General features: G+C 44.2%; 1 protein-coding gene across 2 annotated transcripts in view; it reads left to right on the forward strand.

The window, feature by feature from the left end:
- The window catches only part of LOC148025663 (Transducin/WD40 repeat-like superfamily protein), a 130,806-nt gene that overhangs the window by 96,109 nt on the left and 9,378 nt on the right, over nt 1-25,319 (forward strand). For both annotated transcript variants that reach the window (XM_087692875.1, XM_087692876.1), the window contains exons 6-8: nt 4,745-4,869; nt 5,284-5,353; nt 5,454-5,542. In XM_087692875.1, coding sequence (XP_087549001.1) covers nt 4,745-4,869; nt 5,284-5,353; nt 5,454-5,542 — 284 coding nt within the window. The remainder of the gene's footprint in view (nt 1-4,744; nt 4,870-5,283; nt 5,354-5,453; nt 5,543-25,319) is intronic.

Genomic DNA, 25,319 nt, shown 5'->3' on the forward strand with positions numbered 1-25,319 from the left:
GAATAAGCACCTTAGTGGAGCTCTATGGGCTTACAGAACCTCCTTCAAAACCATGTTAGGGTTCACATATTTTCATCTAGTTTATGGACAAGAGACTCTTTTGCCTATTGAGGTGAAATTAGCTAGCCTTTGGGTATTAGGTGGCACAGTAGGCTCTCAAAATGAGAAGTTACATCAAAGATTACTGGACCTAGAGAGGCTACAATTGGATCGTGAAGAAGCCATCAACCACTACTCCCAGGAAGCTGAGAAGCGTAGAGAAAAGTTCAACAAGAAGCTAACGGTTAAAAACATCAAGGAGGGATCTTTAGTGCTTCGATATGACAATCGCTTTGATAAAAGAAAGGATGGCAAGTTTCTCTACCGGTGCAAGGGACCGTTTTGGGTCACATAAAAATTTAACAATGGCTCCTACAAACTTCAAGACATTGAGGGAAAAGTGCACAAGACCAGGGTAAATGGATGGCGCTTAAAGCCCTATCACATCAGGGTGGGGCCAGCTCAAGATACCAAAGAGTGTCTAGAGACATAAATACCTCTAGCCAGGTTGAGGGGGGCTATATGATCCGAGAAAATCACAAAAAAATATTTATGTAACACTTTGTTGATTTTTTGTACATTTGGAGGTTTGAAATAAAGAAAAGGGTGAAAATAATCTCTTAGGAAATCCAAGAAATCACTGGATGGAAATATTTCATGGACCGGTTTACCAAGGGGGGGTGAAGAGTAAAGATCAATGGAGGAAAGTGAAGGAAAAATGTATAATGTGAAAAGAAAAGACAGGAAATGGATTTGGAGCCATCCAAAGGGCATGTGAGGCTCATAATGTCATGGCTTTGGAGCCTTATGATAATTCAAACAAATGGGACCTTTCTTGGAAGCATTAGTGGAAGAAAAATCAGGCACATGATTTTGTAAGATTTTTAAAAAATACTTCCACTCCGATCCAAAAAAACTTTTCAACATGAAAGTTGTAGCGTGTGAGCTGAAGTTTTGGCTGGTATTTTTTTATAATTTTTTGGAGCTACGAGTCGGGAGATATGGCCAAAATGGTGGACGCCAACTTTTTCCTACTGCGGTAGAGACACATATATTCAACCTTCAATAGCAGTATATGATTTTTACGACACACCAATCCTTCGAAGTTTTTTAAACTCAAGTCATATATTCAACCTTCAATAGCAGTATATGATTTTTACGACACACCAATCCTTCTATCGTCAAAACTTCCATTTTTCTTCTCTAACTGATGAGAAACATTTGACACATTGCATGTATATCATCGACAATATAGAGAAAAACAACCCTCTTGCTGTTTCTCTTATTGACAACAACACTTCCAACAAAGGATTGCACATGGCGCACTTTCTTCAGCAGGAGAAAGGGAAAGAGAGGCTGAAATCAAAACCTTGCTGTTGTAGCTGGAGAAAAGAGGAATTACAGCAGTAGATTTCACCCCATGATTCCATTCTTTAGACCATTGCCATTAGTCTTGAAAATCGCACAATCTTCTATCACCTGTTGCAAGTCTCTTCTTCTCTTGTTTTGTTTTTCTACCTCTTCTTTATCTGCTATGTTTTTCCTCTTTTATTAAGGTTTCTTTTCTATGCCAAGTGGCAAATAAGCCATTAAACACTTAAAAATTCCACCTAGGATCCCAAAAACTGCATTGGAACTGCAAATCTTGTTGTTAAGATTCTCGCGAGTTACCACTTAAGACTCCTCTTTATTGACATGGCTCTCGCTATGGGAAATCCTTGTCAAATGGGCAACATTTTCACTACTTGTCCAGTTTGTCCACATGCGGTGACATACCCATGGTTAAGACTAGATTGGATGGAGGTTATGCAGCACTTGGAGCACTTGAGGGATGGTTAGCCTAGCCTTGCTATATAGATCCCCATATATGGGGCAAAGACTTGAAAGAGTATTGAGAGGCCGCTAATGATGATGATTGCTTGCATGATAGATTAATAGAGTTGAGATTGGGCTTGTGGTCATAGAGGTATTATTTCATTCAGGACTTCCTTACAAAGAATATGGGAGTTCCCTAGATATAGATATCTACGAATGGCATTGACTTTCTCTAGACAGTGAGCAAAGAGTGGGGATACACATTCTTGGTATGTAGAGATGCAGTCATGGTTCAAGTCACATGGATTAGAGATGGATGCACTTCCAAGATGGCAATACAATTTTGATTGTGCATACTTAGATCTCACTCATATAGAGTGGAATTGAGTTATTAGGTGAGACATTGTGAATATTGATATAGATTGTACATGGATGCACCCCCTAGAGTCCCTTGATACAAAGATGACACAATATTAGCATCATTTCTTACATGTGTCGGCAGAGGGATTCATTGTCAAGCCAACATACATGGACGTCCACCTCTCTAATGGGATATGTAGTGCTATTGGATAGATATGGACATCATCACACGGGCTTAGGATTCAGACAGGATGGTATAGATACCTCTCTAACAATGCATGCATTTGCTAGTTGTTCCGCGAGAAGGTTGATTTTTAAGAGCACTTATTTGCAAATGTGCAATATTATATGAGATTAGAGGTAGATCTCATTGACTTTTCCAAGTGGGGTTTGGGCCTCTTTGCAGGTGATGCAGTGTGAGGATTAGAGATGCCTAGTACTGTTCTTATTGGAGGTCTATGCATACCGGGAGAAACTTCTGAGAAAGAACAAGATAGAGGTAGTGTTAGTGAGCGGGTTCTTACATATTTTTTCAATGCTAGCTCTAGAGCTATCTTACTAGATGCTAGGAGCACCACCACCACACCATCCACAAGTTAAAAGGGGTCACAGTAGACCAAAGAGCCACATTTTGTAGAGCATGACACCCGCCCCCCCCTTGCTGTGCCCAACATGCTTATCTTTGGTAGATTTGGGCCATTATTGCTCACCACTTGAGACTACCTCGCTTAAGTGAACTTGATGACTTGGACCACCCCATGATAGATATTCTTGCCTTGAGGAGGGTACATTGTTTCTAGAGAGTCATATTGATCAGTGTGGGATTTTACAAGTCAACTGAAGGATCATTGAGTAGTCATTTGTACGTGGTAGTAGCCCATACTTATAGTTGTCTGTCATGATTGTTTTTCATTTCCATTTCCATTTTCATTGTTGCTCTCAAGTTGAGATGACATGGTCAAATGTACTCATTTCTTTGTCTCATAGGCCATTTTGGATTTTTGGAGATGTAAATACACCTTCCTTGCTTTCTTTCTCTCTATTTTTGAATTCATCTCTTTCATTCAACCTGTGCATTCACTTTTGCAATGCTGCACTCTGACACAATGATACTCTTGAAGAGGGAAAGAAGAGGCAAATACGAACTCTATATGTGTCGGTTGTGGGATAGGAGGGATCCTCATCTGAAGATGATACGATAGACTTATGCAAGAAAATGGGGATTAGCACTCCTTTTAATCATGCATGGCATGTTGGCAAGGACAGCCAAAGAGAGAGTACTAAGCCTCAAGATTGAGGGTATAGAGAGGTAGAAACTTTTGCTTGCCAAAAGCAAAGCATTGAAGGGAGAAAAGGTCTACTTGCTGGATGATCTCAGTTCCACTCAAGTAGCACATAGAAGTGTATGCCACACATTTGAAAGGCAAGGCATGAAGGAAAGTGGGTTGTCTACTGAGACGGAAGGGTCATCAAAACAGGGAAACGTACCCCATGATGGTATATGACTCATGAGACCACCTTAAAGATAGCACCATGGAACCATGACAGTACTGACGCAATGTTTCAATATGCAACATTGTGCCTCCACTTTTCATTCCAAGGGAGAAAATACAACTAAGAAGTTGCTGAATATATGCACTCTAAAATGTGTTATTCTGCCATTTCATGTGGTGCTGCAGTTACGATCTATCCAGGGGTGAAACATTTCATGCTGAAACACAAGGTTACCTTCGAACTTTACAAAGACTTTTAGAGGCTGTGATGTTATACTTTATGTAAGAGATGATGAGAGCCAAGAGAGAGGTCAGTGCAGAGAAGAATGGGACAATTTGGATGAAAATTTGTGGGGAAAGTGAAGGGAGCCTGTGGAGAATTAGGAGTAGAGTAGCTTCTTTGCTATGAATGAGCTACATAGCCTTAAATTTATGGAGCAGGAAGGTGCAAAATTTGATCTCTTCTTAGCTGAACAGATACGAGTCACCTATTTTGTAGCCCTTGTGTATGCCACATAGTAGCATCATGGATGTTATTGGATCATCAACAATGAAAGCATTGGATTCTTTTGCTTTACGTACTTGATATGCCAATATGTGTTGTCTGAGCTCAATAGCTTTGAAAAACCATGACAGCTGCTTGCTAGTAGTTGGGCATTTTTGCTGTATTAGGAACTATACTCACAATCTAGAATGGTAGCATTGGTAGAACATTGGAGGTTATTGAATTTACTTATTTAGAGATGAGGGAATCTGTGCTATTCTTCAAAAATTTACACTACAGTTTTATGGTCAAAAGCTTTACCAGGCTGATGGAATGCAGGACAAGAGATGCAGGAATTTCAGTGCATAAAGTGGTATTAAATGCTTGCCTGTGTCATGATTGTGAAAATATTTAAAACTATCAAGTTTCTGGCTTGTGTAGACATAGATCCTTTCTCATGGATGTGGATTTCATCTAGTTATGTTACAGGACTGTTAGCATGGTGGATTATCGTATTACGTGCTTCCAGTAACATGTCTTGTGAATGTAGCAGGTAAGTGGACAGGTGTCAGCTGGGCTTCATCATATGACAAGTGGTGCTTGGGACCCGCATGATGCAAATAGTGTGGCAACGTCTTGCGACTCATGTGTGCAATTCTGGGATTTGCGTGCCATGAAGTACTTCACAAACCAAGTCTTTTTAGCCCAATATATCTTGAAGTATACTTATCGATGGATGGCTCCACAAACAATAAATCCTTGTTTATTCATAGATGTTGCATTGCATGAGCTGAGCTTTTTCCTTTTTTGTCCAGAGTCTTACTTAGCTGGTAGACTCAAGCCTTTACAATTCATGTATTTGAAAGTTCAAAAGCAAGCTGATTACTCCTTATAGTAAACCAAAAGGGACAAACCTACTACAGTGTTAATTTCATGTAGCTGTTGAAGACATCAACCCTTGAACTTTTATTTCTGTTCCCACACATCCTCTCTAGCTGACCCAAATATCCTATGATGAGTGGGTGGTCTTACTGTTGAGTTAGACAGTTAATGGGTTGTAATGTGTAATGAAGAAATGTAACTGTCCAACAGGCAGGCACAAGCTGTCGACCAAGCTCATGCACATGATATTGACTTCAATCCAAAGAAGCAACACATATTTGTAAGATTTGGTGACAACAATACCTGTCCAGCACTTTTGACAAATGCTTACATTGATAATGTCTATCCAGAATGCTTACTCAATGTTCACTCTCTGGCAGACAACTGTTGGTGACCAGTCAAGCATTCAAATTTGGGACAGAAGGATGTTGGGTATATCACATACTGAGCTACCTGGTCACTCACATTGGTAAGTAGTTTGAGTACTTTGGGAAATCATTTATCGAGATTTACCTGGTTTTATTGATTTGCTATAGTCTACTGAAATTAGAGAACGATGAACACGAAGTCTCAAATGGTTGAGTCTCTGCAGTGGAAACATGATAAGCATGAAGTCTGACTCTTGCCATTCGTTGCTGTTGCCAATCCTGCCGCTGTGTGTCAACCCCAGGCTTACAAATCAGCCATACCAAACTCAGAAAGTAGCTCAGAGATGTACCTGTGCTATGAAATGAAGATGCCTTGTGTCAACTAATAAATCTTAAGATCAAGGAAAAAGTGAAGAATCCTGAGATCAGTCATGTCAAAATCCTATCGCAAAATCTCTCTAGTCCGATCCACCTCGTGTGGATCACTTCTTGTAATGATCAGATCATCCACATTCCTTTCATACAATGGCTTCACCATCTCGGGCTTTTGGCTTTCCCACTCATTTCCTCACTATCAGGTCACCACCCTCTTCCTTATTCCTGACTATTCTATCGGCCTCCTTCATAGATGCAGTGATTGGTGTACGGGTGTGGGAGATCCTTATGGCAATCTTGGGCCCTCCAAGGATTCCAGCCACCAATGAGATAATGAGAGTGGAGGAACACAATTTACTAGGTCTTAATCATTGGTAGCCCAGCGTGTGCTTAGGTGCCATGATTTTGGATAGTAGGCTGTAAAGTGTACATGGTTTGGTCGTAAGCCCACCCAGCAAGGGGGCATTCAATAAGTGGAGTCCCTCCCATGTGATGGATTTGTTGGAACTCAACGTCTCTGTGGCAAGAATCAAGCATCAAGTCATTCCTAACAGCCTTTGCCGAGAGTGAGGGTGTCATGGGGTGGCTAAACTAGCTAATGTACACTTTGCAGCAATGGGTTTCCCCCTTGTTGGGAGTGTCATCCTCCTCTGCCTCCATCAACACAATTTACTAAAAGGTCTTAGTCATTGGTAGCCCAGCTTGTGCTTAGGTGCCATAGGTTTGGATACTAGGCTGTAAACTGTATTCAGTTTGGGTGTAAGCCCACCCAGCGAGGGGCCATTCAACAATCGGAGCTCCATACTCTGATGGATTCACTGGAGCTCAACGTCACTGTGGCAAGAATCAAGCATCAAGTGCTTCCCAACAGCTGCAGCTGAGAGCAAGGGTGTCATGGGGTGGCTCGTCTGGTTGGTGTCAGAGAATGTCACCTAATGGGCTACCAATGACTAAGTCCCCAAGGTGCCATGCCTTAGGCTCCAAAGTGTACACGGTTTGGGTACTGACCAGTAAGAGACCATTCAATAAGCGGAGCCCAACCTTGTGATGGATTCACTGGACTTCAGTGTTGCTGTGACAAGGGTCAAGCATCACGACCTTCCGAAGAGCCCTAGTTGAGAGTGAGGGTCTCATGGGGTGGTTTGCCCAGCTAGTGCACAATTTCTAGAAATATATTTCTCCCTCATTCTAGGTTCTCACCCTCCTTTGCCTCCATCTCCTTCCCAGCAACCCCCACACACCCACCCTGGCCCCCATCATCCCCCACGCACACCCAACCCCAATCACCAATGAGAGATTGTAGAGAGGAACATAATTTAGCAATTGGCCTTAGTTATTAGTGCCCAAGTAGTGCCTGTGGTGCCATGACCTAAGCTCCAAAGTGTACATGGTTTGGGTGTAAGCCCGACAAACAAGAGTCCATTCAATTAGCAGAAACCAACCTTGCGATGGATTCATTGGAGTTCAGCGTTGCTGTGACAAGGGTCAAGCATCAAGACCTTCCTAGGAGCCCGAGTTGAGAGAGAAGGTTTCATGGGGTGGCATCCTAGTTGTTGGAAAGCTCAACTTCATGATTGTTAGCTGGGGTTTTCTCTTCACCATGCCTCGCTCTTATCATAGGATTTCTTTTGTTGTGATCCTTGGTCATATATGAAAGTTGCTGGTTGTTCTTCCTTGCTTTGGAGGTAGGTATCTTTGTGACTCATAATCTGAGAATGGCAAGATGAACCTATTGACCCCCAACAATGGGCGACACTACTACTTTCTCTAGAGTAGGGACCACATGGACCAAGTGGATTGAGGAGTGGTGGAGGTCAATCAAGATGAATTGACGGAGCATGTGTCACAATGGTTGGGCATGAGTGGGATGGTGCTACTCTTAGAGCAATGCCCACATGTATGATGGACATCAATTGGTGGATTGGTGAGAAATATCCTCATCTTAGCATCCTACTATTGAGGTACCTAAAATTACTTGCCAAATTATTGTATTTATTTGGCTCATATACTAGTCTCAAAACGGCATTTTTGCTTTTTAAACAAGACACGAGATTTTTTTTTGACTTCACTATGTTCTTAAAATAGAGACCAAGTGCACAGACAATTTCATCATTCTTCCCACATCCTGTGCCTGCTTTCCATAACATTGATCATCTTAATCTTTATCATCACACTCTCCTTCATCAAACAGGTGCTACCATCCAGCTGTCCAAGGTGCTGCCCAACTGGCCATTGCTGCTGCCCAACCCTTTCTGTTGCTGCCACCCTGCCTTTTGGAGGTCAGCTACCTACTGCATTTCAGTTTACAGCTTCTCCATCACATCTTGTTGTCATTGCCAGTCATCATTAGCTTCTGGAGTTTTTTTTTTCTTTTTCTTTTTTTTTCTTCAGGCTGATGTTCAGCATCGCATACATTATTTGCAGCAATCCCTTGCTGTGAGACACTCTTTAGGTGTCTGCTTTCTGACTGCCAGTTTCTCCACAACATCACCTTCAGCATCTTAGCATCAATTGGCCCTTGGTTGCTGCATTTCATCACTCTTGAGGTCCTTTAGTTCGACATCCTCATTGGTGGTTTGGCTGCACTTGGGATCCATACACGGAGTGTGACACTCTCCCTCAGTGTGCTAGCAGACATGTTATTCTATGTCTTCTTCTATGTACATCTCCTGCTTGTGATCCTTAGTTTGAGCTAGACAAGGACTTCAGGAGCTTTATGCCTCTCAATTTGTCATTCATTCATGTGTCTTTTCTATTTCAGCAGGCACATACCCAGCCCATTCTGTTGCTGCAGTTCTGTGGCCATCTTCTGTTGCTGCCACCCTGCCTTTTGGAGGTCCGCTACCTGCTGTATTTCAGTTTACAGCCTTCTCCATCACCTCTTGTTGTCATCGCCAGTCATCATCAGCTTCTGGAGTTCCTTTTTTTTTTCCAGGCTGATGTTTAACATTGCCTACACTATTTGGAGCAATCACTCACAGCAATCTCTTGCTGTGAGACACTCTTTAGGTGTCTTCTTTCTGACTGCCAACTTCTTCACAACAACACCTTCAGCATCATAGCATCGATTGGCCCTCGGCTGCTGCATTTCATCACCCTTCTGGTCCTTTACATCAACATCCTCATTGGTGGTTTTGCTTGCACTCGGGATCCATACACAGAGGATGACACTCTCCAACACTCTCCCTCAGTGTGCTAGCAGACATGTTATTCTATGTCTTCTTCTATGTACATCTCCTACTTGTGATGCTTAGTTTGAGCTAGACGTAGTCATTTATTCATGATTCTTTTCTATTTCAGGCACATTAGGTGGAGATTGGAATTTCTTCTCCATTTCATCCACCAACTTGTTCACACTGCTGTTGATGTTTGTGGATTGCATTTGCCTCTTATGCCAAGTGGCAGCTGGGCGAATTATTTGCAGTGCGTAGATTGACCATTTTCAGTTGGTCGGAGATCTATTTGGGCATTTGCAGCAGGTTGGCGTGTCTCTTGGTCAGTTGCCTATTGGTAGGCTGCCCTAGTCCATGCTTCCATTATCTCATCCATGCATTCCAGATATAATCATTCTCACTCATCTCCCTTTGTCAGATCTCTTGCCACCAATGCAGTGCTCTCACTGATGCACCTGTGCAGCGTGTAGGGCCTGTTTTCAGATCAGACGTTCCTTCCATAATTTTGTGTTTCATCTATGTTATTTCACCTCTCTCCATGTTCCTTCTTCTGTGTACTCTCACATTGTATCATTGCCAAACTGAGAAATGGAGAGCTCATTAAACATTCAGTACAGCATTTTCAACCTGATTTGTTGTGTGCATAGCCCCTGCATCTGTGTGACATTTCTGAACCCCTTTGCAGTTGTTGTCAGTATTCTCCACTTTCTGCATGTTATTTTCAGTCACAGCAGACAATACTCTCCAAAATGCAGCCATCAGCAGCGTCTACCCTGCAAAACACAGGCATGAACACCTCTCTAGCTGTTGTATTCTATCTCCAACATGTCTACCCTCAGCTGGCTCAGTGATCCAAAAGCATAGATTAGGGTCTCAATAGCACGTCGTTTTCTGTATTTTCCAGATCGTTTTGCCTTCATTATTTTCCATGTCGTTTTCATTATTTTCCAGGCCAAAGCAATCAGTGAGACTGCGAAGATTGGTGTTTTGACTGCGGTGATTGTGAGGATCATTGCAAAGAGTGCCGAGATCGATAGGATCTATGCCAAGACATTTGTGATTAAGTGGATCACAAGGATCGCTATGAAGACCCCAATGTTTATGAGACACATCGAGATGCCCACTACCCTTGTCCACCATCCCTTTATAATTTCCATCTTTTATCATCATCCGCATCCTCCATTTCATGAATGGCCATTGTGGCATCACTTGTTTCATATGCCCATCCTATTTCAGTTTCTAGAGAAAGACAAGTTGCCCACAAGGACAGCCATGAGAAGCCATGAGTTGGCTGGTCTCTTTGTGGGATATCTTTATAGACTTTATGGTTTACCCAATGAAATAGTTAGTGACCAAGAGCCTAAGTTCATTGGTCATTTTCTGCAAACGGTTTTTCAAAACCTTGAAACTTGATTGTCCATGTTGTCCTCGGAACATTTTGAAACTAATGGACAAATCGAATGGATCAAACCATGGAGGATATGCTTCGTGCATATGTCTCCCATAGGCAATCTGATTTGGAGCATTAACTTCCTCAAATTGATTTTTCTTATAACAGTGCTAAGCATTCGGCTATTGGTTATAAGTCGTTTATGCTTATGTATAGTTACGAGTTGAAACCACCGATCAGGGTGAGAGATTATGCTGAAATACGATGGAGCATAGATCGATATTTGGAGGAGGATTAGTGAGCGTCAAGTGGCCTTCCAAATACGCGAGATGTGTAAGATAAAATGTGGTTTTATGAGCAAGTCATAAATTTCATTGTTTTATGATAGATCTTGATTGTAAATGATTGAAAATGACTGCTCTTGATTGTCCTTGATCTATTTTATGAAATACATTAAGGAAATCAGTAAGAATTGGTCATCTATTGATTTTTGCATAACACACAAAACCCGTAAAATTGCAGTTTTAGGGTAAATCATGGATTTTGGGGGTTTGATGTGTTGATGGTAGTCTCCGTACGTAGTACAAACTGATCCATACGGTATGCGGAAGACCACCAATCATCACCCTCCAAAGAAAGACCTTGCTCTCTTTTTTTTTCCGTAAAAGGTAATTGTATTAATTACGAAAAAAGGTACAAGTTTGCATGATTACAAGATACACGATGGCTCTACCCCATCATGTGTACACACTGACTCTCTACAAGAACTAGAGAACCAAAGAGTTACAAAGTCATGGCAAAGACACAGAGGAAATTGCCATATGCCACGGACGTAAGTTCTCCTGAGGGAGCATGTCACGGTGCCGGAGAAGATCTATCTGCCAATACAAGAGACCTTTAAGCCGCGCAATATGCCGCTGAACATTAAAGGCGGAATTAAAAAGAAAAGCATTCCGAATGGTCCAGTTATGCCAACAGCCCCAATATCGAAGAAAGTGAAACAAGATCTTCATATGAGGCTGTGTCGGTGCGTGATATTTGGCCCGCGCAAAAACCCAATCAAACAGGCGTAGCGAGAAACCAACCACCGCTCGCCAAACGGCCGACAAGAATGACCAGATTTTCTGAGAGATGGGGCAAGAAATAAAACGATGACGGGCAGATTCCACAGTGGTGTGGTGCAAAAGAAATAGTTGCCGTTGGAGATTCGACGCTTGGAAAGGGCTGAAGCAAGCGGAAGACCACCAATCATCACCCTCCAAAGAAAGACCTTATAGTTGAAGGGTGTCTTGTTCAACCAGCCCTCCATCAGAGTTACCCTCCACCATGACCTGGATTTATGCAATCCCCATAGAGTATTAGCTTTAGTAACCAGCCATTGATGATCTTTAATCAGAAGATGATACATCTGGTTAGCTGAAGCCTTTTCTAAATTCAGCCGGCCTGCAAAGTCCCAGTCTTGCCAGGGATGATCCGTAGCAAGGGCAGGAAAGGGTTGTCTACTCTGGAGCACCATCAAAAGCTGTTCCCATAAATACCTGTATCCACGAGGGATCCTGAAAAGCCTCCTGGCTGTACGAAACGATATCAACACATTGCGACTGGCAAGGGTGGCATCCGCTACCGAAGTTAAGCCCAAACGTGCCATGCGGTTGAATTTAGGTCGAAGCTCATGTTTACCTTCCCACGAAATTAACCGCGAGATTGCCAACAGTTCCAATTGAAAAGAATTAGTAGCTAAGCGATCCTCCGTTGGATGCCACTGCACCTTCCGGAGGACCTATCTCCAGGAACACACCAAATGGGCAAGCAGAGATGAAGAAGAACTGGAGAACCGAGAATCGGCATTAAGAACATGCCACCAAGAACTCCGGATTTGAGTATTACCATGCAGAAGCCCGTGATCCTCAATAAAATAACGGGCTATAACGACCCATGGATGATGATCCGAGCATATGGCACGAAAAAGAGACCAACGGAGTGCCAGCATATGAGTTTGGGCATCTAAAATAGCCCCTCCACCCATGCGTTTGGGGGTGCACGCATGCAACCAAGAAATCCAGGAAATGCCTGCATGCAAAGAATCCTTCTTCCATAACATGAAACAAATAGACTGAGTGAGAGCATTCAGTGTAGTAGTAGTCCAGGGCAGCAATAGCAAGAAATATGTGAGCATTGGCAACATAATTGTCTGGGCTACTTTGAGCCAGGCCTGAGACTTCCAATACATAAACTTAGCCACCAGTTTCTGTGAAATCCAATGTAGTAGCTGCTTTGGGGGAACATCAACACCCAAAGGGTACCCAAGATGCCTGACAATGGAGCCACGGGGAAAAACCATTCCCTGCCAGTCCAATGACTGCAAATCCGACTCCGTGCAGCTGAGCATGGCTGATTTCAAAGCGTTGATGCGAAGATCGGAAGCCTCACCAAAGAGAGCCCAAATAATCCGAATACACTTTCCTAGGTGGCTGTTGACGGGGAGCAGAAGAAATCATAGAAGGAGCAGAGGGCTCTGAAGACAACATTTCTTTCCTGCGCATATACGTACACATGGAATCTGGTGAGGCAGTAGGCACAGTATCCACCATGCCAGCAAAAAGCCTGTTGCCTTTTTTCGTGCGTACATCCACCTAGTCATTGCCACGGGAATCCAAACCCGAGACCTGTTGTTTTCCTTTATCCAAAACTTTAGGTGGCTGGGTGGCATCCTGTGACGGAGCATCACACACAATGTCTTCCATGGGCAGCGCAACATGCTCAGCATCTGAAGTGTGGTGCTTCTCTGGGCATTCAACCATAAAATGCCCCAATTTTCCACACGAAAAGCAATGTCCTGCAAAGTTGCCCCATTTCAAACGAAAATGTAAAGGATGCATGCGAGAGCAATTGATACGTAACCATGCAGGCCTTTTCCTAGCAGTATCCCAGAACATGCACAGACGGTTGCGATTCATGGCCCTTAGGCTTGGGGAGACTAGAACAGTGCCCACAGTGGCCATGGCGTCCTTTAACAATGGCCAATAAACAGCCGGACAGTTTTCCACTTCAACCCACACAGGGCATTCACGTTGCAGCAGGCGCTGAAAATCTGCCATTGGGCGCCATGGCACAACATGGACCAGACGGCAATCGACGAACAGTGGCAGTTTAGACAGGAGAGCAGCACAGTGCGGCTCAGATTTCAACAGCACCTAAAAAAAACCCCCGGGGCCCAACAAAAATCTCTTCAACACATTCCCCTTGTAGCAGACTGTGCAGCCATTGGCAAATATGGGAAAGCAGTGGGATCCGACCCGTGAAGAAGAGTATCATAGCACGTTCATAAAACACTGAAAAGGAGCGCAAGGCATGTTTCGGGTCCACAGTGGCTTACAGAAGATCTTCCGTTGCAAAGTCAAAAAAGACGTCCTGTTTATGTTGAACGTAATCGCCAAGTAGAGTGTTGGCAAACTCCAGCAAATGCTCCCAGTCAACATCCTGAGAGTCCACAGAATCCGAAGCAACCTGAGCATAGGAACGATCCTGATGATCCATTGTGTCAGCCGAGGTATGCTTGGTACGTTTGCCCGTAGGCTGGAGGTCAGAAGCAGGGGGCAGCTCCTCTGTGCACGGAACCATATCCTCTGGTTCCTCGGTATCAAAATCCGGACCAAGAGTTGCCACCGTTTTGTCTATAAAATCGAGATCCAGACCCGCCATCTTGTATCAGTACGTATGCCGGTCAGAGGCCGATTGAAGAGCTCACGGGAGGCAGATATACGCAGGCCTCTCTCTCTCTCTCTCTCTCTCTCTCTCTCTTTCTCTCTCTCTCTCTCTCTCTCTCTCTCTCTCTCTCTCTCTCTCTCTGTGTACAGGAGCAGATTAGTTCTCTGATCTGTGCAGGGTTGCAGTCACGTGCTGCCAGGTTAGGGTTTCTTGACTCTGTCGCGGCCCACCAAGATGCACAGGGCAGGCACCCGCATGCAGACGCCATGCAGATGACTGACAGGGCAGCAAACGAGAGGTACCTGTTTCTGCAAACGAAAGGCGTTCAGTCTTCAGGCGTCAACGGGGCCACAAGGCACTGCACGCTGACGCAGGGAAAACGATCACAGGCGGCTCAGGCGGGCAGTCCGTCAGGCGAGCAGGCTCAGGCGGGCACAGGGGAACAGGAGCGGAACAGGCGGGCAAGTTGGAGGCGTCGACGGTACGCTCTGCCAGGACGCGAAGGTCCAGGCGACGGTAGGGGCAAGGCTAGGCTGTGTGGCGACGTGGCGACGGGGCAGCCTGGCGCGTGGGCAACGGGGCAACGGGGCGCTCAGTCCTGCAGATGACGTGGGCAACGGGGCGCTCAGTCCTGCAGATGACGTGGCGACGGGACACCCAGGCGAGCAGATGACGACGAGGTGGGCGACGGGACGCACAGGCGGCAGGCAGCTAGACGACAGGCGCCGGACGACCCCCGCTTAGATCGGGCGAAGAGCTCCCCATCGTCACGCTCCCACAGCTCTCTCTCTCTCTCTCTCTCTCTCTCTCTCTCTCTCTCTCGTAAAAGGTAATTGTATTAATTACGAAAAAGGTACAAGTTTACATGATTACAAGATACACGATGGCTCTACCCCATCGTGTGTACACATTGACTCTCTACAAGAACCAGACGACCAAAGAGTTACAAAGTCATGGCAAAGACACAGAGGAAATTGCCATATGCCAGGGATGTAAGTCCTCCCGAGAGAGCATGTCAGAGTGCCGGAGAAGATCTATCTGCCAATACAAGAGACCTTTAAGCCTAGCAATATGCCACTGAACATTATAGGCGGAATCAAAAAGAAAAGCATTCCGAATGGTCGAGTTGTGCCAACAGCCCCAATATCGAAGAAAGTGAAACAAGATCTTCATATGCGGCTGTGTCGGTGTGGGATATTTGGGCTGCGCAAAAACCCAATCAAACGGGCGTAGCAAGAAACCAACCACCGCTCACCAAACGACTGACAAGAATGACCAGATTTTCTGAGCGAGGGGGCAAGAAATAAAACGATGACGGGCGGATTTCACAGTGGTGGTGCAAAAGGAACAATTGCCGTTGGAGATTAGACACTTGGAAAGAGCTGAAGCAAGCGGAAGACCACCAATCATCACCCTCCAAAGAAAGACCTTATATTTGAAGGGTGTCTTGTTCAACCAGCCCTCCATCACAGTTACCCTCCACCATGACCGGGATTTATGCAATCCCCATAGAGTATTAGCTTTAGTAACCAGCCATTGATGATCTTTAATCAGAAGATGATACAGCTGGTTAGCTGAAGCCTTTTCTAAATTCAGCCGGCCTGCAAAGTCCCAGTCCTGCCAGGGACGATTCGTAGCAAGGGCAGGAAAGGGTTGTCTGCTTTGGAGCACCATCAAAAGCTGTTCCCATAAATACCTGTATCCACGAGGGATCCTGAAAAGCCTCCTAGCTGTACGAAACGATATCAAGACATTGTGACTGGCAAGGGTGGCATCCGCGACCGAAGTTAAGCCCAAACGTGCCATGCGGTTGAATTTTGGTCGAAGCTCATGTTTACCTTCCCACGAAATTAACCGCGAGACTGCCAACAATTCCAATTGAAAAGAATTAGTAGCTAAGCGATCCTCCGCTGGATGCCACTGAGCCTTCCGGAGGACCAATCTCCAGGAACACACCAAATGGGCAAGCAGAGATAAAGAAGAACTGGAGAACCGAGAATCGGCATTAAGAACATGCCACCAAGAACTCCGGATTTGGGTATTACCATGTAGAAGCCCATGATCCTCAAGAAAATAACGGGCTATAACGACCCATGGATGATGATCTGAGCACATGGCGCGAAAAAGAGACTAGCGGAGTGCCAGCATATGAGTTTGGGCATCTAAAATAGCCCCTCCACCCATGCGTTTGGGGGTGCACGCATGCGACCAAGAAATCCAGGGAATGCCCCTCTCTCTCTCTCTCTCTCTCTCTCTCTCTCTCTCTCTCTCTCTCTCTCTTTCGTAAAAGGTAATTGTATTAATTACGAAAAAAATACAAGCTCTCTCTCTCTCTCTCTCTCTCTCTGTGTGTGTGTGTGTGTGTCTCAAGCTTCTCACGCCCTCTTTTTCTCTCAAGCCTCTCCTTCGTCTCTCTTTTTTTTTCGTAATGGATGTTATATTTATAAAGTACTAAACGACAAAAGAGTTACAAAAGTCATGGCAACAACGCAGAGGAAATTGCCATATGCCAGGGAAGTAAGTCCTCCCGAGGGAGTAAGTCAGAGTGCCGAATGAGATTTATCTGCCAATGCAAGAGACCTTTAAGCCTAGCAATATGTCCCTAAACATTAGAGGCTAAATCAAAAAGAAAAGCATGGGTCATTCTCTCTCTCTCTCTCTCTCTGTGTGTGTGTCTCAAGCTTCTCACGCCCTCTTTTTCTCTCAAGCCTCTCCTTCGTCTCTTTTTTTTTTTCCGTAATGGATGTTATATTTATAAAGTACTAAACGACAAAAGAGTTACAAAAGTCATGGCAACAACGTAGAGGAAATTGCCATATGCCAGGGAAGTTAAGTCCTCCCGAGGGAGTAAGTCAAAGTGCCGAATGAGATTTATCTGCCAATGCAAGAGACCTTTAAGCCTAGCAATATGTCCCTGAACATTAGAGGCTAAATCAAAAAGAAAAGCATGGGTCAATGACCATTTGACCTTCTGCATCCTGGAGTCTAGTCATATTCTCTGGAGTAGGAGATGCATGGAGAGCTCGAAAGAACTTATGAGTCTGACAAGCACTATCTTACAAATTCTCAGTCAAATTTTGCAATTTGGCCTGCTAATAAGATTTCAACTGAAACTCTTTAATAAGATCAGCCAAACGCATAGCCAATGGTAGCCAAAATACATCATCTGGAGTCTCTACCAGTAGAGAACGAACCAAAGCCAATAATTCCTCCGCTACTTGTCGACGCCGCCGACAAAGAGAGGCATGATGGATCCCATACTGCCGAACAACCCGCTGCACATTAGAGAGCAATCGTTCAAAAGAAGCATTGCCCTCAAAGGAGAAGTCCAATAAAAATCTATCAATCAATTGTTGCATATAACCCTGAAAGATTGAATGCTTTAAATAAGACGAGTTGAAACGCAACGGGAGTCTATCCAGAAATTGCTTAAAAGGTGCAATGGGTTGTACAAGCATCTCAAGCTGTAGAGGAAAATCGTCCGACAAGACATATTGCTGCAACACTTTCATTTCCAGCATCTCAGGAAGAAAAGCATCATCCTGCATGATGTACATGCGGTCCAACCGCGACCATGTAGTTGTATACTGTGCAGAATGAAAAGTAAATCCTATAGAAGAAGGGTGTAGCCATGACCACAAATCTTGCTTAAGTGCGGCAAGAGCAAACGCATTCCACACACGGCTTTCCAGAGCGTCCATCACCGAATGCTCTGATGTGGACTGTGAAGGATCAATACACATATTAAAATCCCCCATCAAAAAAACCCGTCTGCCAAGTGACAAGGAGGCCTGCAAAGTATTCCAAAGATCCCGGTGGGATAAAGGGTCATTTGGAGCATAGAGCCCAAGTAACTATAAGATCTCTCCTTCAAATAAAACTTCAATCACCACAAAATGACCATGTACATCATTTTTAATAAGAACAGGCTGATATTTCTCATGTACAATCATAAGCACACCTGAATAATGCGTGGCATGTGTCCCTGCATAAAACAAGCGAAACCCATGGCAATCCACAACTTTTCCTGCTTCACCATGACTCTTGTGCTCAATAGCACACAAGACATCCCATTGATTCTCATGCAATGAACTCCACATGGCATGTTGCTTATTGCGAGAACAAATGCCTCACACATTCCACGTAGCGATCTTCATGTGTATTCAAAAAAGAAAATCAGGAACGAGGCAAAGCTTGCCTCGATTTAACCTTTTTGGCTAGAATGTCGAGGACTCTCTCATCCAAAAAATCAGCTAACACGGCAAAAGAGTTCTAACGGCCAGATTTAGAGGTAGACGGTGTATCCATTGTCTTGGGGATGGAACGGGGATAACGACGATCCCATGGTGTAATCACGTTACCTCTAGCATCAAAAGCCAACTTAGCAGGTGGGCCCTTCAGACCATCCGTATATACTTTCCTAGTGGGCTGATTGCGAGGAGCAGAAGAAACCATAGCATGAGTAGTGTGCTCTGAAGATAACATGTCTTTCCTGCGCATATAAGTACGCAAGGAATCTTGTGAAGCATTAGGCACAATATCCGCCACGCCAGTATCAAATCTTTTACCTTTTTTGGCACGTACATCTACCCAGTCATTGTCACGGGAATCCAAACCTGAAACATGTTGTTTGCCTTTATTCAAAACTTTATGTGGCTGGGTCGCATCCTACGATAGAGCATCAAGCACCATATCTTCCATGGGAGGCAAAACATGCTCAGCATCTGAAGTCGGTTGCTTCACTGGACATTCAGCCATAAAATGCCCCAATTTTCCATACGAAAAACAATGCCCTGCAAAGTTACCCCATTTCAAACGAAAGTGCAAAGGATGCATGCCAGAGCAATTAAGACGTAGCCAAGCAGGCCTTTTTTGAGCAGTGTCCCATAACATAAACAAACGGTTACGATTCGTAGCCCTTAGGCTCGAAGGAATCAAAACAGTGCCCACAACGGCCATGGCATCCTTTAACAGTGGCCAATAGACAGCCGGACAGTTTTCCACTTCAACCCACACCGGGCATTCACGTTGAAGCAAGCGGTGAAAATCTGCCATTGGGCGCCATGGCACAACATGGACCAAACGGCAATCAAAGAACAATGACAATTTAGTCAGCAGATTGGCACGATGCTTCTCGGATTTCAACAGCACCTCATAAAAGCCTTGGGGCCCACCAAAAATCTCTTCAACACACTCCCCTTGTAGTAAACTTTGCAGCCATTGGAGAATATAGAAAAGCAGTGGGATCCTACCAGTGAAGAAGAGTATAACAGCACGTTCATAAAACACTGAGAATGAGCGTAAAACATTTTTAGGATCCACAGTGGCTTCCAGAACATCTTCAATTTCAGAGTCAGAAAACGCTTCATGACTATGTTGAACATAATCACCAAGCAGAGTGTTGGCAAACTCCAACAAATGCTCCCAGTCAACATCTTGAGAATCCACAGAATCAGAAGCAACCTGAGCATAAGAACGTTCCTGATGATCCATTGTATCTTCCGAATCATGCTTGGTGCATTTGCCTGCAGGCTAGAAGTCAGGACCGGGGGGCATCTCCTCTGTGCAAGGAACCATATCCTCTGGTTCCTCTGTTTCAGAATCCGGACCAAGGGCTGCCACCGTTTGGTCAATAAAGGCCATGTCCAGACCAGCCATGTTGTATCACCACTTAAACAAGAGATCTGAAGCTATTTGCAGGGCGCTCTCTCTCTCCCTGTGCGTATTTACAAATAGGTACAGATCAATAGCCTGTTGTCATCCCGGGATTAGAGCAGGTCGTCAAACCCTTGCTGTCAGCAGTAGACACAGGGCAGGGCGCCACAAGAATGTCAAATTAGATCGACGATGATAGACAGTCGTGCTGGGACTGAGCGCGAGCAGGGCAGAAGACAAACGTTCCACACTGGCTCCTCTCTCTCACTCTCTCTCTTTCTCTGTCAATCGCAGAGCACGGCTGCGCAGGATGGAATGACGCACAGCAATTTACAGGACAGATCGAGCAGGCTGTTCATAGATAGGTGAGGCCACGGCTTGAGAAGGGAAGAAAAGACCCTGCGCTGGTCTGACGAGAGGTCTCAAACAGATCAAACGGCTGTTCATAAATAGACGAGGGCAGGGCTCAAACAGGGCAGAAGAGACCCTGTGCTGATCTGACGAAGGTGTCAGGCAGTGCGGGAGGCAAGTACAAACGACCGCTGGTCAGGGGGGGCACGTCCGCAGAGAACGCACGTCCACAGATCTGCCATCGCTTCTCTCCATCGTCTCACTCTCCTTTCTCTCTCTCTCTCTCTCAACCTTCTCTCTCTCTCTACAATACAGCCTAGACTGCCCACACCTGGAGCTCAGCCGAGAGGAGGTAAATCGCATCACCAGAATGGATATCATCCAGACAGACACTGCCAGGACATGGGTGACCCCCACATCGGAACTAGGAACCAAGAAGGCTTTCTACCGAGAACACTTCCTGCATATCTCCCCGGACGGCTTCATCACCCGCCCAAGCTACATGGACACACACTTGTCTCACGGGGTCAGAAGTGCCATCGGACAGATCCGCACGTCCTCACACCAACTACGGGTCGAAACGGGCAGATACGGGGCCACCCCCCTCCCCCCAGAAGACCGAATCTGTCAGCTCTGCCATCTCGAGCCAGAGACAGAGGAACACTATATCTGTAGATGCCCAGTGTACTACGAAATCCGGGGATGCTTCCACTGCCTATTCAACGAAGGATTCGGACCACTCTCCAAGGTGATGGAATTCAAAGACCAGAGATTCCTGGGGCTCTTTCTACTGGAAATACGACGCCACAGAGACCACCTCCTATGAACCACGGAGCAAAGACAAGGAGCCACCAACCAACGCACACTCAACGACTTCTACCAAATACCAGCTACCCTCCCCACCACCAAGGCCCCACCAGCCCAGCCGGCCTCCCGGACCCCGGGGACCACCTTAGAAATAGCCAGGACGAGAGGTAAAGCCCGGCGACCACGCCCCGCCGGCCCTCGTCCCCGCAGAAGACACTGGTCGAAGATACAAGGGATACTACGCCGCCATCGGAGGGCCCTACCCCGCCGCTTTAGCCTCTCCATGCTAGACCGACCCATGCGGGACATCTTAGGATGAACACCCCAGGAGCAGTTCCACACCGCACTGGGAGTACCTCTAGATTGTACCTAGTCCAGATATCATTTTGTACCTACTCAATTTAGTTCAACATAGCATAAATGTTAGCTTCACTGGGACTTTTGAAATCTCCCAGACATTTGTATGCAACATTTTGGTCTCATAGGCCAACTTGGCCTGTTGTAGACGTTAATATAACTTTCTTTCTTTCTTTCTTTCTAGCCTCTTCCTCTCTCTAGTTGCACTAGTACCACATACGAAAGGTTTGATACTATACCATACTTTAGGTACCGTACCTTACGTATTAGTACCGTAAGGCACTAACTTAATGGATACATCTTTCCTAATTCAACTGCTCTTTCAGATGAGCTAAATGCTCCTTATATTAATATGATTCTCCCATGAGATTAGGTTATTTGAGATTCAAACAATTTCTCTCAACCTGCTCTCTCTCAAGCCCACACTTCTCTTATTTGTATGATCATGCATGTATGATGTATCCACTCCCATCTATGTAGTTATTTGTTATAGGTAGCAGTAGCGCATGCAGCATTAGGTTTTGGCATGTTACCCTCAAGTACTCATCTTATATACTCTAATAGCATTGCTATTTAGACTTGAAATATCTATTCTATTATCTTTAGTCCAAAATAATCAAGTTATTTTTTTTCGTACTAATACTGTACCGTACCTTATAAAATCTTAAGGTACCATTTAATACCCTATTTTATCGTACCGTACCATATCGTACCTTTCGTACTTGACAACTATGCCACCGATTGACACACAACTCAAGGGGATGAAAGTGCAGTCGGTAGTTGACTTTGCACAATATGCAGGAGATGTTTGCGATTGCTAGGAACAACATTAAAATGGCTCCACATTTTATGCTAACCAACATCTACTCCTAGAGAGCCCCAAGAAGGCATGTGGGTTTACCTGAAAGTCTCAAAGGGCTTTGATTTAATGACTACTGACAAATGCTATAAGTTATCTTCGAGGTGTTGTGGTCCTTTTCAAATTACCAATAAGATAAGTAGTGTATCCTATGAGCTGGACTTACCTTCCAAAATCCAAGTTCACTCTATGTTCACGTGAGTCTTTTGAAAGAATGACTTGGACAAGGTGAGCAAATTTTCGTGGTTGAGGAAGTCCCATGGCTTGAGGATAATGCTCATTATGTTCCACTTGAACCCAAATTGGTTCTTAACCTTAGGACTAAACAATCCCATTGGACCGTTTATTCCGAGTATTTGGTCAAGTGGAAAGACCACTCGGAGGCAGATGCTACTTGGGAGTATTTGGCCAAGTGGAAAAACTGTGCAAATGTAGATGCTACGTGGGAGTCGGTATGTTTGTTAAAGAGTTGTTTTTTTCACTTCGTCTTTGAGGATATGCTGAGGACAGGAATCAAGCATAAGGGAAATGTGTTATGTCAGTGGACATCCGTATGGGCGTTATTGGCATTGTTCATGGTGGTTACGAAGTGACTTAGTGAGAACACACTAAGGACACTTGCAAGCTAGGGCAGCCAAGTCCCATTTATAGGACTCAAGGCCCTATTATGCATGTTTGTTGTGTGATCACCACGCTTGGACTCTTGGCTCATTGGCCGACGTATTTGTATACTAGGATGCTGTGGGTTGGTGGTATGGGACGCCAACCTTTGGGATGTAGTTGTAACTCGGAGTACTACTAGCTCCTAGGCTCAGGGGTGAGCCCATTTGGCTCTATGGTTGGGAGGTGAGTGTGATGTCCAATCCCTTTTATTGTGAGTTTGGTTTGCATCGAGTCTTGTGTGCAGGTTGAATCCTAATGGACATTGCAAAAAACAACATGCTAATGGGACAAGTACTGCAAATGCAAGGCCAACTTAGTAGTTCCAATCCATCAAATTTTGAACAGCAACGCATGCATGCTAATGTAGGGCACTTTGGATACTTTGATAATGGAGCTATTTTTCATGCAATGGCTGGTCAATAACTCTCTATGGGGATGTATGGCACAAATCCTTTTTGTATGTAGCAAGCAATATATGGAATGCAAGGCCCAATGTATTCAAGTATGGCAACTTGCAAGTGGAATGTAAAATTCCATGTATAGTAAGGTTGGCATGATGCCTGGGGCACAAAGTGGCATGTTTGGTAATGCATTTGCCAATCCCATTTTATTTGGGACTCGTGGAATGAATGCTTTTCATGCTAATGCTTGGTATAGTGCTGTCATGAGGGAAATTCAGCCAATGTACCTTTTCTTGCAGCAATGTGAAAGTTCCGAGGATGCGTGTGGTCCCAAAGGACAAAGGCCGGAACATAGTCGGAACATAGTTGAGGTTTCAAGGCAAGTGCAATTAGAGGTAAAGTTTCCATGTGCTACTTGGTGAAATGGATGGTGTAGGGTGACTTGTGCAAATCGTCAATGTTATACTTTATCTTAATGTCTTCTGCTTTATAAAGTAAACCCATAAAATAATGATAATAATTATTCACTATCAAAAAATAGTACGAGGAACTGTTTTAGGATGGCTTGGGTGATTGCTTCATTGGGATGAAGGTGAATCAACCTTAGGATATCCTCGCACATTGGTTGGTGAGCCATGGAAAAGATGTTTGGTGGTGCTTGCCTAGCTAGCAAGGTTTACACACATCTTGAGCCAATTTGACTTTGAAAATACCCTCAACTAGCTTGCACTATGATAGCTTGCAAAGGGTATCATAGGCTAGGTGTCTATGATGATACTACCACACAGGCACTTTGTATAAGAATGTGCCTAGGTCACAAGAGAGTAAACCGTATGAAACTTTGAGCCCTATGTGTTTGACTTGGGCAAGAGCCGAGAAATAAGGTAAGGGCCACTTGATTGGGCTATGCTGTGAGCCACCACCAGACTTGTGGTCTAGTCAATGAGCATGATCGAGGCCTTTATGAAAAATATGGCTCGTCGAGGTGGCAAAACTGGTATTCACAACCATGTTCTTCCTGCCCTTTGGTTAGTGGATCATACAAATCATATTTGGCATTTAAATAGGCCTTTGAAACAAGATTATTCTTGTGGAGATGTTTGGTCAGCGTTTTGCCTTTTGGATTTTTCTAGCAGAGAGGGGCATTGCTAGTTTCACTTGCAAATGTTGTAATGCACATCTGAGAACAATCCCTCATATTTAATGGTCAGCTCATAATGTTTTGGATATATTATTTGCAAATTTGAGAACTTATTTTTATTCTCATGTGTTTGACAATTTTTTTTACATGTTTTTTATTCTTGTAAAGGCCTACCTGCAACATTTTATGCTCAATAACTATAATATTTACTTATTTTCAAGGCTTGACATTTCAAGAAAGTGGAAAGAATGAATACTTGAAACTAAATATGACAATTATTAAGAAAAATTCAGCCATCGATATATAAAGAAATGGAGACAAGTTGAGGGTTAAAGAAGGCACCCCCCAAAAGAATGCACTCTTGCTCAATCAAAGCCCATTAGGAAAAAATATTTTGCATTCTTACAAGATCATGCAAAGAATGTACACATGCATGCATGCATCACATGAGGAAGTGGTGGAGATGCTATGACCAACTTTAGCTGCTATATGTGAGTTTACAAAAATATGATGTAGCACGATAGGAAATGAGCTCTTTTAATAGAAGAAAGGGAGACTTAGTGCAAAGAGAGAATGTAGAGTAGCACAAGAAAAGTGTCTAGCCACATTGTATGAAGTGGGATAAATCATGGGACACTTGGAAGCTTAAGTGACACATGTCTCGACCGTTGTCTCTTCTTTATGGACTTCCTTTTTAGGTTGTGAATTGTCAATGAATACATAGAACCAAACGTAGTAAGAACTGTTAGAAGTCAAACTTATTTTTAGGATGTCATCCGTATTTTGTAGGATTAGCATTTAAAGGCCAATCTTAGACTCTAAAATTTAGGCATCCCTAAAATTTAGGAATCTGCTAGTATGGATATCATATGAAATTTTTTTTCCGAGTACATTACAAAAACAATCCTAGAATCCTCATATGAGGTTTATACACAAAGATATGTGTATTCAAACCTTTCAGCCTACACATGCACATTCTGCAAACTTTTCATGATCAT

Source organism: Lygodium microphyllum, chromosome 14, assembly GCF_053477565.2.
Source record: "Lygodium microphyllum isolate KBCC chromosome 14, Lygodium_microphyllum_v1.1.10, whole genome shotgun sequence".
Taxonomy (NCBI): domain Eukaryota; kingdom Viridiplantae; phylum Streptophyta; class Polypodiopsida; order Schizaeales; family Lygodiaceae; genus Lygodium; species Lygodium microphyllum.